The 15,555-nt window shown below is 35.8% G+C and overlaps 1 protein-coding gene across 1 annotated transcript; it reads left to right on the top strand.

Moving 5' to 3' along the window:
• The first annotated feature begins 226 nt into the window (after positions 1-226).
• On the top strand, positions 227-790 carry LOC119810222 (60S ribosomal protein L18-like). Its single transcript, XM_038323593.1, has one exon. It carries the CDS (start codon positions 227-229, stop codon positions 788-790), a length of 564 nt encoding a protein of 187 aa, XP_038179521.1.
• The last annotated feature ends 14,765 nt before the right edge of the window (positions 791-15,555 follow it).

Raw genomic sequence — 15,555 nt, 5'->3', positions numbered from 1 at the left:
ATGGAGAAGCATTTAAATGAAAAACAGTGATGAAGGAGCCATTCTCATAACATTTTCTTTACTAATCAATGTCAGTATTGATCACTAATGATGAAGAAATCACAATGCAATAAACTTGTTGGTGATAATAGAGGATAACCTGACAGTGTCATTTTTGCACGGGTATGTCTTCTATTTAAGATAAACTTATTAGCTTTCTGGACCAGGCCGTGCAGGAGGCGCCATCATGGGTGTTGACATCCAACACAACAAGGACCGAAAGGTTCGGCACAAGGAGCCCAAGAGCCGGGACATCTACCTGCGGCTGCTGGTCAAGCTGTACAGGTTTCTGGCCAGGCGAACCAACTCCACCTTCAATCAGGTTGTGCTGAAAAGGTTATTCATGAGTCGCACCAACCGGCTACCTCTGTCCCTGTCCCTGATGATCCGAAAGATGAAGCTTCCTGGCCGAGAAAACAAGACGGCTGTGGTTGTGGGGACAGTCACAGATGACGTGAGGATTCTCGATGTGCCCAAACTGAAGGTGTGTGCACTGCGGGGGAGCAGCCTGGCCCGAAGTCTCATCCTCAAGGCTGGGGGTAAGATCCTCACCTTTAACCAGCTGGCCTTGGAGTCTCCCAAGGGCCGGCACTGTGCTCCTGTCTGGACCTCGGAAGGCCGAGAAGTGTACCAGCATTTTGGCAAGGGCCCAGGAACCCCACACAGCCATACCAAACCCTATGTCCGCTCCAAGGGCCGGAAGTTTGAACGTGCCAGAGGCAGAAGGGCCAGCCTCGGCTACAAAAACTAATCCTGGTTCTTACTGTTATTAAAAAAAGCTTTGGATGTTAAAAAAAAAGATAAACTAATTAAATTCTGTTGGATATATCTTATAATTCTCAAAATATACACCAAACAAAAAAATTCTTGAATATAAAATATATAATTCTTCTGGATTAAACTTGATGAATCACAGTACAAATTGTAATCTCATTTCTCCACTACCTTTAATATTAAACTTTGCTATTGTTGCCTGTTATGTTGTGTTTAGTTTTGACATACATTTCAACACCATTTTCTGGTGATTTTATTTTAGTTTGTCTTCTATTTCATGAAACACATTGTTAATAAGTATTTCAATTAAATTTAACCTTTGAATAATAATAATAAAATAAAAATTGTTCCCTCTGTGAGGATCACTCATATGAATTATAAATAAGTCTTCAGTAGAGAATAAATGATGCATATCATTAAATAAGTTCAGTCTCTTGGTAAACTGGAAATTTGTGAGTATTAAAATAATATAAAAGTATAATTTATTGGTTATATGTATGTGCACTGAAGTCAACATTACTGTAAATCATAGGCAAAAAAAAAACCAAAAACAAACACAAGAATGAACAATGTTTCGAATTGTTACTGCACTAGAGAACATGACCTTTCATTTTGATGTAATAAAAACACAGTGATTTTCAGCAAGGAGTAGACTTACTCCCAAGAGAAAATATACTGGAATTAAATATGTCCTTCAAACAAGACTTTTTGTTTTGTTTGAAGTATACACTATCAGTTTTCAAGGAAGTAATAACTAAGGGAGTAAAAGGAGAAGGGGAAAAAGAGTGAGAAAGAAAATTTATCTAATATTTCACAAAAATTCATTATCAGGCTGGAGATAAGACTAACTCCAGTTCCAGATAAAACAAAGCCTTTTTCTGACCTCTCTAGGCCCCAGGAATGAACATGACACACAGAAAAACATCAAAAACCATACTTTTCTTTAAAAAGAAGAAATATTGTGATAAAATATAAATATTTCAAATTTGATTTTAATTTAAACTTTCTTTTTTAATTTTTAATTGTTTTTATTGAGCTATATATTTTCTCCACTCTCCTTCCTTTCATCCTCCTCCCCCTCTATCTCGTCCATGATCCCCAAGGTCCCAATTTACTCAGAAGATCTTGTCTTTTTCTACTTCCCATGCAGATTAGATCCATGTATGTCTCTCTTTGGGCCTTCTCTGTTGTCTAGGTTCTCTGGGATTGTGAATTTTAGGCTTGCTTTTCTTTGCTTTATGTGTAAAAGCCACTTATAAGTGAGAACATATTTGCCTTTCTGGGTTTGAGTTACCTCACTTAATAAGATATATTCTAGAACCATTCATTTGCCCACAAATTTCAAGATGTCATTATTTTTCCATTGTGTAGAATTCCATTATGTAAATGAACCACATTTTCCTTATCTGTTCTTAGGTTGAGGGGCATTTAGGTTGTTTTCAGGTTCTGGCTATGACAAATAATGGTGCTGTGATCATAGTTGAGTACATGTCCTTGTTACACAACTGAGCATCCTTTGAGTATGTACCCAAATGTGGTATTGCTGGATCTTGAGGTAGTTTGTTTTCTAGTTTTTTGAGAAATCGCCATATTTATATACAAAGTGACTATACCAATTTGCACTCCCACTATCAATGAAGCATAAGTTGACATCAGTGTTTTTGATCTTGGCCGTTCTTCCTGGTGTAAGATGGAATATCAGACTTGTTTTGATTTGCATTTCTTTGATGGCTAAGGATGTTGAGGATTCCTTAAGTGTCTCTCAGTCATTTTATTCATTTTTTGAAGTTCTCTGTTAAGGTATGTACTCCATTTTTTATTGTGTTATGTGTTCCCCAATATGTCTCCTCCGGCCAGGGACAACTCTGTCTGCTTACCCCTCTTTCTCAGTTGGACTTCCACTTGCTGCCTGCATGGCCTTTGAACACTGATACCAAAGCCCCTCTTTATTAGCACCATGTAGGCTGAATTCTGTGTAAGATCAGACAAACCCATGAGAATGCAGCATATGGTCAATTAGCAAGTCCTTCTGAGCCTGTTGGCCAGTAACTCAAACATCCTCCAGCTTTGGTTGAAAAAAAAATTTAGGGGGTATGCAAGATATTCATGAGTATGACAATAGGATCTGGACATTTCTGGCACCCTCACCTCAGCTGCCCTAGGAACTAGCTGGGGGCGTCTTCCTGGACACATGGGAACCCCTCTAGAGTCAAGTCTCTGCCAACCCTAGAATGGCTCCCTTAACTAAGATATATAATTCCTTGTTCCCATATCCACCCTTCCTATATCCCAACCATCCTATTCCCCCAAGCTCTTCCCATCCTCCACTTCACACTTTTCTCTCCCCATCCCGCATCCCCCCATCCCACCCCACCCCCATGTTCCCATTTTTTGTCCGGCAATCTTGTCTACTTCCAATATCCAGGAGGATAACTATATGTTTTTCTTTGGGTTCACCTTCTTATATAGCTTCTCTAGGAATTTTTTATGAATTATAGGCTCGATGTCCTTTATTTATGGCTAGAAACCAATTATGAGTGAGTACATCCCATGTTCATCTTTTTGGGCCTGGGTTACCTCGCTCAGGATGGTGTTTTCTATTTCCATCCATTTGCATGCAAAATTCAAGATGTCATTGTTTTTTACCGCCGAGTAGTACTCTAATATGTATATATTCCACACTTTCTTCATCCATTCTTCCACTGAAGGGCATCTAGGTTGTTTCCAGGTTCTGGCTATTACAAATAATGCTGCTATAAACATAGTTGAACAAATGCTTTTGTAATATGATTGGGCATCTCTTGGGTAAATTCCCAATAGTGGGATTGCTGGGTCCTGGCATTGGATGGAGAAAATGACAGAGCCCCACATGGGAGCACCAGACTGAGCTCTCAAGGTCCTGATGAGGAGCAAAAGGAGGGAGATCATGAGCAAGGAAGCCAGGACCGTGAGGAGTGCGTTTACCCATTGAGACGGTGGGACAGATCTAACGGGAGACCACCAAGTCCAGTCGGAATGGGACTGATGGAACAGGGGACCAAACCGGACTCTCTGAATGTGGCTGACAGTGGAGGAGGCCTGAGAAACCAAGGACAATGGCAATGAACATGAACTCTACAGCATGGACGGGCTCACTGTGAGCCTTGTCAGTTTGGTTGCTCACCTTCCTGGACTTAGGGGGAGCTGGGAGGACCTTGGACTTAACATAGTGAAGGGAACCCTGATGGCTCTTTGTCTTTGGAGAGGGGTGGAGTGGGGGTATGGGTGGAAGGGAGGGGAGGGAAGGGGGAGGAGGAGGGGAGGAGATGGAAATCTTGAATAAAAAAATGAGAAAAATAAAAAAAAAATTTAGAGGGGAGATGTTGGGACTAATGAGTCCTGGCCTTCAGTTGCCTTTCGCCTCCTAGAACCTTCTAATTGAAGTTACTAGAAGCTGTGCCTAGTTTAGACGATCAGAGGATGGGGTTTTCACCTGTTGGCCATTGACTGCAGTGTATTTAAGCCTACATGGTGTTAATAAAGAGGGGCTTTGGTATCAGTGTTTGAAGGTCTGTGTGTCGGTCTGTCTCTGCGTGTGTATTCTCAACCTGCAGCCCCTTGCCTGAAACTCGCGAACTGGGTCTAGCGCATAGAGCGCAGACCGGTGCCGTGGTGCGTGGCAACCTTTTCAATTTCTTTCTACGAAGATTTAAAGTTATTGTCATACAGGTCTTTCACTTGTTTGATCAGAATTATATTGTATTATTGCTCTAGGTAAATCAGAGTTATATTGTCTTATTGCTCTAGATAGAACATAAGTATTGAATAGATATGGAGACTGTGGACAACTGACTCAGCGGGATCACTTTGAGTTTCTGTCCATTTAATTTGATGTCTGTTGTTGGCTTGCTGTATACTGCCTTTATTAGTTTTAGTTAGGTATGTTCCCTCTATGCTTGCTCTCTCCAAGATATTTATCATGAATGAATGTTGGATTTTGAAAAGGCTTTTTCAGCATCTAATGAAATAAACATTTTTTGTATGGTAGATTACATTGACATATTTTCATATGTTGAAACATCCCTGCACCTCTGAGATGAAGTCGACTTGATCATGGCAGATGATTTTTCTGATTGTTCTTAGATTGTTTGCCAGTATTTATTTTATTGAATGTTTTTGTATCAGTTTCATGAGTGAGATTGTTTTGTAATTCCATTTCTTAGTAATGTCTTTGTATAGTTAGAGTATCAGGATATTTGTAGCCTCATAAGAAGTGTTTGGCAAAATTACTTCTATTTTTTTGTGTGGAACAATTTAAGGAGTATTGATATTAGTTCTTCTTTGAAAATCTTGTAGAATTCTAAACTGAAACCATCTGGTCATGGGTTTTTTTTTTTGGTTGGGAGACTTTTGATGAATGTTATTATTTTGTAATAGTTATAGATCTATTTAAAATGTCTATGTGGTCTTGACTTAATTTTGGTGATATTTATCCAGAAAAATGTCCATTTCCTTTAAGTTTTCCTATTTTGTAGAGTACAGGTTTTTAAAATATGACCTGATGAGTCTCTTTATTTCTCCTATGTCTGTTGTTCTGTCCCACTTTTCATTTCTGATTGTGTTAATTTGGATATTCCTTCTCTGCCTTTTGGTTAATTTGAATAAAGATTTGTCTATTTTGTTGATTTTCTTGAAGAAACAACCCTTTGACTCATTGATTCTTTTTACTGATTTCTTTGTTTCTATTTTGTTGATTTCAGCTCTCATTTTGATTATTTGACATCTAGTACTCCACGGTCAGTTTGTTTCTTTTTGTTGTAGAGTTTTCAAGTGTTCTGTTAATTTACTAGTGTGGGATTTCCAGTTTATGTAGGCATTTAGTGCTATGAACTTTCCTCTTAACACTGCTTTCATTGTGTCCCACAAATTTGTGTATGTTGTGTGATGTGGAAAGTGATGTATGCTGTGAATGTTTTAGTGCCATTGGTTAATAAAGAAGATGCTTTAAGCCAATGAATTAACAGAATAAAGCCAGGTTGAAAGAGATATATTGAGAGGTTTCTTTGTGATTATTTCAGGTGTCTGGGCAGCCAGAAAATGATCAAGCAGCCCCCCTCAACAGTTATGTGTTCATTCTTTGAATTTTAGAAAGTCTTTAATTTCTTGCTTATTTTTCTTCTTGACCGATTGATGATTTACATGTACGTTATTTAATTTCCATGTGTTTGTGTGCTTTCTGAAACTAGTGTTATTGTTGAATTCTAATTTTAAGCCATGTTGATCTAATAAGATACATGGGTTATTTCAATTTTTTTGTCTGTTGAGGTATGCTTTGATACCTAGTATGTGGTCAATTTTGGAAAATGTTCCATGAGGTGCAAAGAAGAAGTTATATTTTTTTTATGTTTGGATGTAATGTTCTATAGATGGCTCCTATGTATTTGAGTCATAACATATATTTGTTCCCTTATTTCTCTGTTAACTTTCTGTTTGGCAGACCTGTCCAGTGGTAAGACTGGGGTGTTAAAGTCTCCCACTATTAGGGTGTTGGTTTAATATTTGATTTAAGCTTTAGTAGTGCTTCTTTTACATATGAGGTTGCCCTTGTATTTGAGGCATAGACATTCAATACTGAGGTTTTTCTCTTGATGGATTTTTTTCTGTGACTGATATGAAATGTCCTTCCTTGTTTCTTTTGACTGATTTTAGTTTCAAGTCTACCTTTTTAGATATTAGGATCACTATACCAGCTTGTTTCTTAGGTCCATTTGATTGGAAATTTTTTCCCCAACCCTTCACTCTGAAGCGATATCTGTCTTTGAGGTTGAGGTTTGTTTCTTTTTCTTTCTTTTTTGTTTTTGTTTATTTGTTGTTGTTGTTTTGTTTTGTTTTTCTCTTTTTTTTTACAAGGCATATACCTAGAAGCAGAGACAGTGGTTCAATATATAATATACTAATTCAATAATTGAGGTGTAGTTGAACTACATATATATGTATGTATGTATGTATGTATGTATGTATGTATGTATGTACATATTCACAGTTCTGGAGGGTGGAAAGTCAAGATGAAGCCTGTGGTGCATTTGAGATGTACTGAGGCTCTTTTATTCAACAATGTCCAAAAGCCAAAAGTGTTTCATAATCTGATTCAATTATATCTGAACTCTTTTGAGGAACATGACTATGATGATGTCTTGTTGTCTCTTCTAACCTCAAGGATGGTAATAGTAAATCTAGTGTGTGTGTGTGTGTGTGTGTGTGTGTGTGTGTAAAACACTGCAATCTTCTCTTTGTTATGTTGTAAGAAAAAATCCTGTGTTGTACAACCAACTTGCAATCCATGTGAAGCTAACACTTAAGAACAAAATCTATAGGGAGAGGACTTGAATTTCATTGATTGGAGAAGCAGAGGAAAACCCTGGCTTACACCAGACCCCAAACCTTTACAGTCTCTGGACTGTAGAAGTCAATAAACATTTATACATGAATTAATTATGCATTATGGTACATATACAAACTATTATATAAGCATCTGAAAATGTATCAATGATATAAATATTATTCATAGTGTATACCTTATTTCAAAGCATTCTGATAACATTTAAGCAGGGTTGGTGTACAGGTATTGACAGATTGTTGTGAATTATGACTTCTTCTGACATTTACCTTGTTGATCTCATAGGACTATTTTGCTACTCTTTACCTGACTACTAACAAAATATCATTTCATAAGATTCCCTCAGCCTTATTATTCCATTTTGGAAAGAGTATAAATTCTTATGGAGACTTCAATTTCTCTTTGTTTACATTAGTCTTTTGTTGCTGCCAAAACAAAATACCACATCCCTTTTTAAAAAGTCCTTTTAAATGACAGTTTTATACCATACTGTTCTAGATGTGAGGACAGTTATGAGCCAGTACAGATCCAAGTGATGGCACTCCTTTTGTATCTTCCAGAATGTTCTGCTTTTATCTTCATATGGAAGGGACTGGAGGTACAGAAGCTCATCTTCCTCTTCTCATAGAGGAACACATCATTCCAGTTTATTGCTAATTAAATTTATAAGAAAATCTAGAATATCCCCAATCTATTTAAATCAAACTTTAGAATCTCCCCAATCTATTTGAATCAAACTTAAATATTACCTTGGCCAGGTTTGAGTAACAAAACCAAGAAAAGATCAGATGTTAAAAGAAAGTTGTTCATTCATGGTAGGCAGATAAAACTGGGTAAATATCAGCTAATTACTTACAGTTAATTATATTTATTTACCTCCAAATATATTTATTATTGTTTCAGCTAGATATATGTGAAAGCACCATATACATTACTGCTGCCTGAAGGCATTTAGTTCCTTGGAACTGGAATTGCAATACTGTGAGCCACTTTCTTAAGTCTCTGAAATTTATGAATGGAAGACCTACTTTTCAATCAGTGGCTTATTGCTAAGGGATGGTGTCAGCTTTTTAAGACCAATTCTTCAACATAATAAATGCTGCCATCTCATGAAGCTCAGTTGCATATAAAAGACAGCTCTGGCCAATAAACTTAAAGAACTTTAATGAAAACTGGTAAACCTTTCACTGTGTAACAACCATAAATGGGTCATTAATACTTCCACTTACCAAAGAATTTATAGAATTTATACATTGTTCCACATGTGTTAAAAATGTTCAGAAAGTGCTAAAATATACAAGATGCTTCAAGAAACATAATAAATATTTTGAAAAAATGTGTTTATTGACTTTTCAATATTTATTTTATAGAAATTACTTTATAGTATATCATTTCAAATCTTTTTCCTCACATAATTATCTAATTCTTTTAACTTATGTATCATTTCTATCTCTCCCTAATCTACCTCTTACTTGCACTACTCTTTTTCACATTCATGATGTCTTCTTTCAAGATTACCTCTGTAACATGCATGCATAACTCACTGAGCCCATTGAGTAATTTTCTTGTTTGTTAAAAGCTAACCATCTAAGGTTGAATAACCTAACAGGGTGCTTGTTTTCCTTGTCTCAGTTGTCATTGGTTGCTTTTGGCTTTTTATTTCTAATGTTCACTATAAAGATTCAATGAGATCATAACATTTTATACTTTGCAAACACTTGGGTAGAAATTATTATCTAAATAAATAATAAACGTTACTGTAATTGAATCATTTAATGAATGAGCAACAAAAATAGCAATCATTGTTTTTAATTTTTAATAGAAACATATCTATTGTATTTTGCTTCAATATTAGAAAAAGATAAACAATTAAAATTGCTAATATATTTTGAGCAGACATTGGATGAACTAATGGATCTAAAGATGAGGTTAACAACATTATCTATGTAAAATAATATAACAAGACCTACTCTTAGGATTTTACTTTCTTTTTAATTTCTTATACATACACGTGTATTAAATTATTCCTTTCTGAGTTGTATACGTACACATGTATTTGTGTTCTCAAAGCAACCCATGTCGTCTTATTAGGTATAATCCTATTGTTTTGGAAAAAAATAAGTGCTTTCATATTTATGGTGCTTTGGCCTTTGGTTCAACAAGTGACTACACCTAGCTGCAAGCGATGTTATGTGAGAACTATACTGCAACAAAAGGGGAAAAGAAAATGAAAAATCAAACCACTGGACTCATCCTCCCAAATAAATAAATAAGATAAAGTTTGATGTATTTGTGCTTTGATTTTCTAATTCTCTAAATTTTGAACAGCAGAATTAATATAGATTATACACAATTATACCAGTGCTTAAAATTCTCATTATTAAAATATATTGATTAAAACATGCCAATTTTAAACGTCAAATAAAGTTTTCTACAGAGAGGTCTTTGAAGATATGTTCATGGGCTCAGAGGGATGTTTAGAAGAGGGAAGAAAGATTTTAAAAGCTGGAAGGAGGATGGCTTCAAAGAAACATTGCTTTATATCCACAATAGGACTTGTAATAGAAACTCATAGAGATTGTGACAGCAAGAAAATGACCTCTACTCCTTCAAACCAGACAGGTCTCAGCACAGAGAAGAGGACTTAGATACTTGCATCCACCCCTACCAAAGATGCTTTCTCCAATGAACATCTGCATTTAAAGAAAAGACTAGCAATTTCCAAGCAAGTCCAACTAGGTATATTAGCCACACTTAGCAGCAGACCCAATTTCTAGAAGTAAATGTCCAACATTTTTCTAATAATGCTTTGTTTTGGCATAATTTTTCTTTCTTATCTTTTGCTTGTATAATATGGTTCCTAGTTCCGTATTTTTTATAGGTTTTGGTTTGTGTGTCTGTATGTGTGTGTGTTTGTATTTTCTTTTGTTTCTTTCTCCTCTTTTTATTTTGATTTATTTGTTTGCCTGTTCATTTGGTTTTCTAAAGAGAGAAAAAAACTTGAAGCTGGGTGCTCAGAGAAGTGAGGAGATATGGGAGGATTGAGGAAGGGGAAACTCTGATCACAGTATACTTTGTGAAAATTTTCAAAAACATTGCATTTATGAATTTAACAATACCTGTGCAATATATGTACGCATATATTATGTAACAATTAATGAACAAAACTGAGAATTTAAAGGAGAACAAGGAGTGGTTTATAGGAAGGTTTAGAGTAGTGAATGGAAAAAGGAAATGATGGAATATTATAATCTCAAAAAATTTACAAAATAGTTTTCAAAATTAAAATAATTATAGCCACCCTAAGAATAAAAGAAAACTATCATTTTGGTCATCTCATTATTTCTTTTAGAAGGTTAATATATTCTGGTTTACTTTAAAATAAATTTAAATTTTCTGTTCCAAAGCCTGATACATCTGACCTGACTTTCTCATGTGCTATGACAGGTTTTCCTTCTGTTCCTACTTTATCCCCTTGGTACTTCACTGACTATTTTCTTCTTTGTTATGATCTACTTTATCCTTGTGTGCATTAGATACAGATGTACATTTAAGCTACTGTAAATTCATCTTTTTCTTTTATTATTTTTCATTCACCTACTTTTAAAGGGTGGTTTTGGCATGGAGTTCCTTTTACAATACTCTGAACACAACATAGAATTCTCTCAATATCTGTTCAGTGATTACTATAAGAATCAATTTGATTAGGAACCTATTATTTATGTTATTCATCCATATACAGTGTGTAGTTCTATTTGCACATTGACTTTTTTTCGTGTTACTGATTCCTATAAACTTTGCATCTAAATATGTTATGAGCTTTTGTTTAAGAGCCAACTAAAATCTGAATAAAATGACATAAGAATAAATGCATGAGTATCGAAGTTGTCAGTTACCTTAGGAATGTCCTTCCCCCTACCCAGGTAGATTGAGTAAATTGGAAGTATGGGGACCTTGGGAGAAGGTTGAAAGGGGGGGGGAGAGGCAGGGAGGGGAATAGAGAAAAAAGTAGAGCTCAATAAAAATCAATAAAAAAGAATATCATATCCCATACTGCTTTATCTCTACTTTAAGCTTTTATTCCTTTTGGTTTAAATGTTTGATGGGTAAAATTGAAGCAGGAAAACATGGCAAAGGCAAAGTTTCCACTGAAATGGGCAAAGTGAAAGGGGCCCTGCCCAGCCAGCGTCAGCACGTTTGGAATTCATCCTGAAGACTTTTGGTATTTCACACTGTGTGGAAGCAAGTCTGCAAATTGAGTCTAGCATGAGATTTTATGTGCTAAGGTTTAAGTAGCAACAGAGAATTAAATTTTTTTCTTATGGAAAAGTAGGCTTTTCTCTGCAGTACTGACAGTGAGTTATATTTTATAAGCCTGGAGTTATACTTAAATTATTTTTGAATTTCTAGTCTAAGTAGCTTTCAGAGAAAATAGTTCATATAAATATATATGTGTATATATATATATATATATATATTCCAAACTTATTGAAAAACATATAATACATACCAAATAAGAAGTAAAACCTATAATGTATATTATATAAAATATATATGATGTAATATATGGAATATGTATCATTTATATGCATTGCATATAATTTTTTGCATAAATATATTCTAAGTCTAGTTTCCAGAAGATATGAAATAAGCAAATAATACCAGAGAATGATTTAAAATATAGAGCTTATAATTGAAGCTGCTTTTGAGGAATACTGTTTTGATTTAGAAAGCAGTGACAAAGTCAAAGAATCAATGAACTCAAAATACTAGGAAGAAAAATCACACACAATAGTCTAATTTAACAAAGAAAAAAGTAAGTATAAGAATTCAATTTATAATGATAATAAGATGTGTTACAAGAAAAGGAGTTAAAGTTCTAGTGTATCTCAACAATAAAGCAGTCGACCACCATATCCAAAGTCCTGGGTTCCATCTTTGACACTGCCAACATCAATGAACACTAGAGATAATCAAATGAGATTGGCAAACCAATGTTCCCTTTAAATGGTGACTACATTTCAGGGAGCCTTTTTAGAGGATGAGGCAAAAGATTTATAGAGGAGAGAATTTCTTTAGAGTTAGGTGCCATCAAAATCTGAAAGTAAAAACGTGTTCATTTTTAACCTTAAACAGGATGTGGAATACCTATTCATCTAGGATTAAACAGAACTGCAGTGGCAAAGACTATATGATGATTAGTACTGTACTATGCAGTCCAGAATGGTATGGATTGGTATTTACCTACCGTTCATTATCTGGGTAGGCTTCTGCACAACCTTTGTCATATTTGAGGCAATACTGTGTGCTTGAAATAAAATTCTACCCACTGCCAGATACAATAAGCATGAAAATTCCCGTGAGGATAAACATTAGGAAAGGGTGAATACTTTGAAGATGGGAATGCTGTTTTATCAATCATTGCACATTATTCTACAAGATCTGCTTTGCTGGATCACCAATCTAAAGGAAATTATATTTCACACTTTTTTTTTTATTTTCTTGTGGCTGACTATATTCTAAATTTGTAAGTAAATGTGAGTGCCTGCTCAGTCCAAAGGAATCAATTCTAATTTGAAATAAGAGGTAAAAAAAAAGAAAAAGGAAAAGCAACTGAATTATTTAATCGGCTAACCAGGTCCTTGAGGTCCTAGCTCACTTTGATCACATATGCCTTATTGGAAAATGAAAACTACTAGGAAAACATGAAATAACAATGAATATTTGTGGAATGTTTAATGCGCTGGGCCACACCAGTGTTTTATATTTTAATTCAGTTTCCAAGCCACTTTGCCTCACGTGCACACGCTTCGAGAGGACTCTGAAGAGATGATGTGACAGTGTGCCTGGTTGTACAAGGTGTTCTATCCCAAAGAAACTACTGTGTGGGAGCCTCGATTATATTCATTAGGCTTTTGGATCACATGAAAAATACCACCTGGGACTTTTTACCTGCAGCAGTCTTGCAGGAGTCCTTGACATCTGATGGAGAATAGAGTGTAGTTTCCTGTCACACGTTAGGAAACTATAACGCATGTGCTAGATTTACTTCTACATCGCCGTTGTTCTACTGGCATCTAGTTCAAATTCCTAGGTCCTGTTTTGCGTAAAGAAAGATTTAATGTGGTCTTAGACGAAGAAAGGACTTTTTATAATGAAGACAATTAAAAGAAATTGTTGTTGTCGACTACTTCTAAACTATACTTGAAAAGCTTCTGTAAAGCAAAGGACACAGTCAACAAGACAAAACGACAGCCTCCAGAATGGGAAAAGACCTTCATTGACCACACATCAGACAGAGGTCTGATCTCCAAAATATTTACTTGTTCTTAATAAAAGCTAAAGTAAATTTAATTTGAAACTAGTTAAGTTGTTATATTTGAAAATGCAATGTGTTCTCAGGAGGTTTTTACAAATGTCATTTTCTTACAACTCTTTTCTATTTTCCCAACATTTTTCCTTATTAAGCTTCATTTTAGCATTCAAATTCTCCCCACTCACAGTTGCTTAATTGATATTATTAGATATATTGTTCCTATTTAAAATCTTGTTGGAGAATATGCCTTTGCTCAATTCTCCATGGATGAATGACTGCTTTTCATGCTAACATTGGCTTGGTTGTTTGGTGTGCAGGGTAATAAGATATTATTAAAAGGACCTGAAAGATTTAAATAAGAGTCAGATTTTACTACTTTGTAAATATGTTATTGATTTAGGCATGCTTTTCATCCTACAAATGTACACTGAAACTTTTTATTTTCATTTTACTAAATGAGTTCAGTTGGACAGTATTTAAACTTCTACATTCTAGGTAAATTTTAGACTCATGAACCCCCTTTTTTTTTCCAGCCAAGGATGATTTGCCATCTACAGGTTAATAGGTTAATAGTTTCTTACTAATGTGGTGATAATATAATGAATAAAATCAACTTAGAACACATAAGAATGTATTTGACTTACACCTCCACGTAAGGCATCATTTTAATCGTTCAGTACCAGAACGTGGGCAAGAATTTGAGAAACTATATGAATGAACCCTACTTGTAACATTGCAAATAAGTCTATGCCTAGGTAATTTATACAGTCCAGCATCACCTTCCAAGAGAATGGTGTTGCCTATAGTGGGCTGGGCCTTCCTACTTTGATTTGTATTCAAGGCAATCCTCTACTGATATGCCCTGTCTGATTTGGGCAATTCTTTAATTTGGAATCCTCCTCAGGTCATTCTAGGTTGTGTTAAGTTGACAGTGAATGCTATTAGGACAGTCAGCATGGAGTCTGAGTAGCTATAGACGTCTCATGCTGCTCCTTTGTCTGTCCCTCAACATCAGATTAATGTAACTTCTTTGCCGACAGGATTTACGGTGGTCAAGAATCCTAAATACCCACATCAGAAATTGGAGTTTTCTAAAAGTTCAGCCTTAACAGAGATTTTGATACACTAACAACTTGTTAATTCAACACTTTGCCACTTCAATATTCTTTTTTTTTGTTTCCAGTTTATTTATTTTTTATTAAAAATTGCCATCTCCTCCCCTCCTCCTCCCCCTTCCCTCCCCTCCCCTCCACCCATACCTCCACTCCCTCCCTCTCCAGGCCAAAGAGCCATCAGGGTTCTCTACACTATGTTGAGTCCAAGGTCCTCCCAACTCCCTCCAGGTCCAGGAAGGTGAGCAACCCAACTGACAAGGCTCACACAGAGCCCGTCCTTGTCGTAGAGACCAAGCCCATCGCCATTGTCCTTGGCTTCTCGGTCAGCCTCCACCATCATCCACTTTCAGAGAGTCCGATTTGGTCGCATGTTCCCTCAGTCCCACTGAGACGGCAGGACAGAACCAATTCAATATTCTTAGCAGCTGAAATTATTTTTATTCCAGGTTCTTGTTGTTGTCTCTTCATCTGGCCCTGCTTCTTTTAATGAATCGTTTTCAGAAATGATAAAATGACAGTATTTCCTTCATCCTTCTTTCTTCCTTCCTTTCTTCTTTTTTTGTCCTATTTTCCTTTCAGATAAACATAGTGACCTACTTTCTTTCCTATTGCTGAGACAAAAAAAAAATGAAGGAAAAAGAAAAAGAGAAAGGAAAAAAAAAACAAAGTAACATATCAAAGAAAAATAAACTGACCTGGAGCTTTCAGTTCCACAGGGTTAGAGTACATGATGGCAGAGTAAGACAGGCAAAGACATGAGGATTCTCCTCTTGGTTCACAAGCTGTCTCCAGCTTGTGAGAATTGCACAAGTCCTTTGAATCCTCTGCAAGCACTCGTGCTATGCCTCCTGCAGCAAAGGGCGCACTCTGAAATCATTGCCAAATAGATCCACCCACCAGTGACCATTAATTCAACATGTGACCCTATGGGGGAT

This window comes from Arvicola amphibius, chromosome 3 (genome assembly GCF_903992535.2).
Source record: "Arvicola amphibius chromosome 3, mArvAmp1.2, whole genome shotgun sequence".
Classification (NCBI taxonomy): Eukaryota; Metazoa; Chordata; class Mammalia; order Rodentia; family Cricetidae; genus Arvicola; species Arvicola amphibius.
This window is presented reverse-complemented; position numbering and strand designations above follow the sequence as displayed.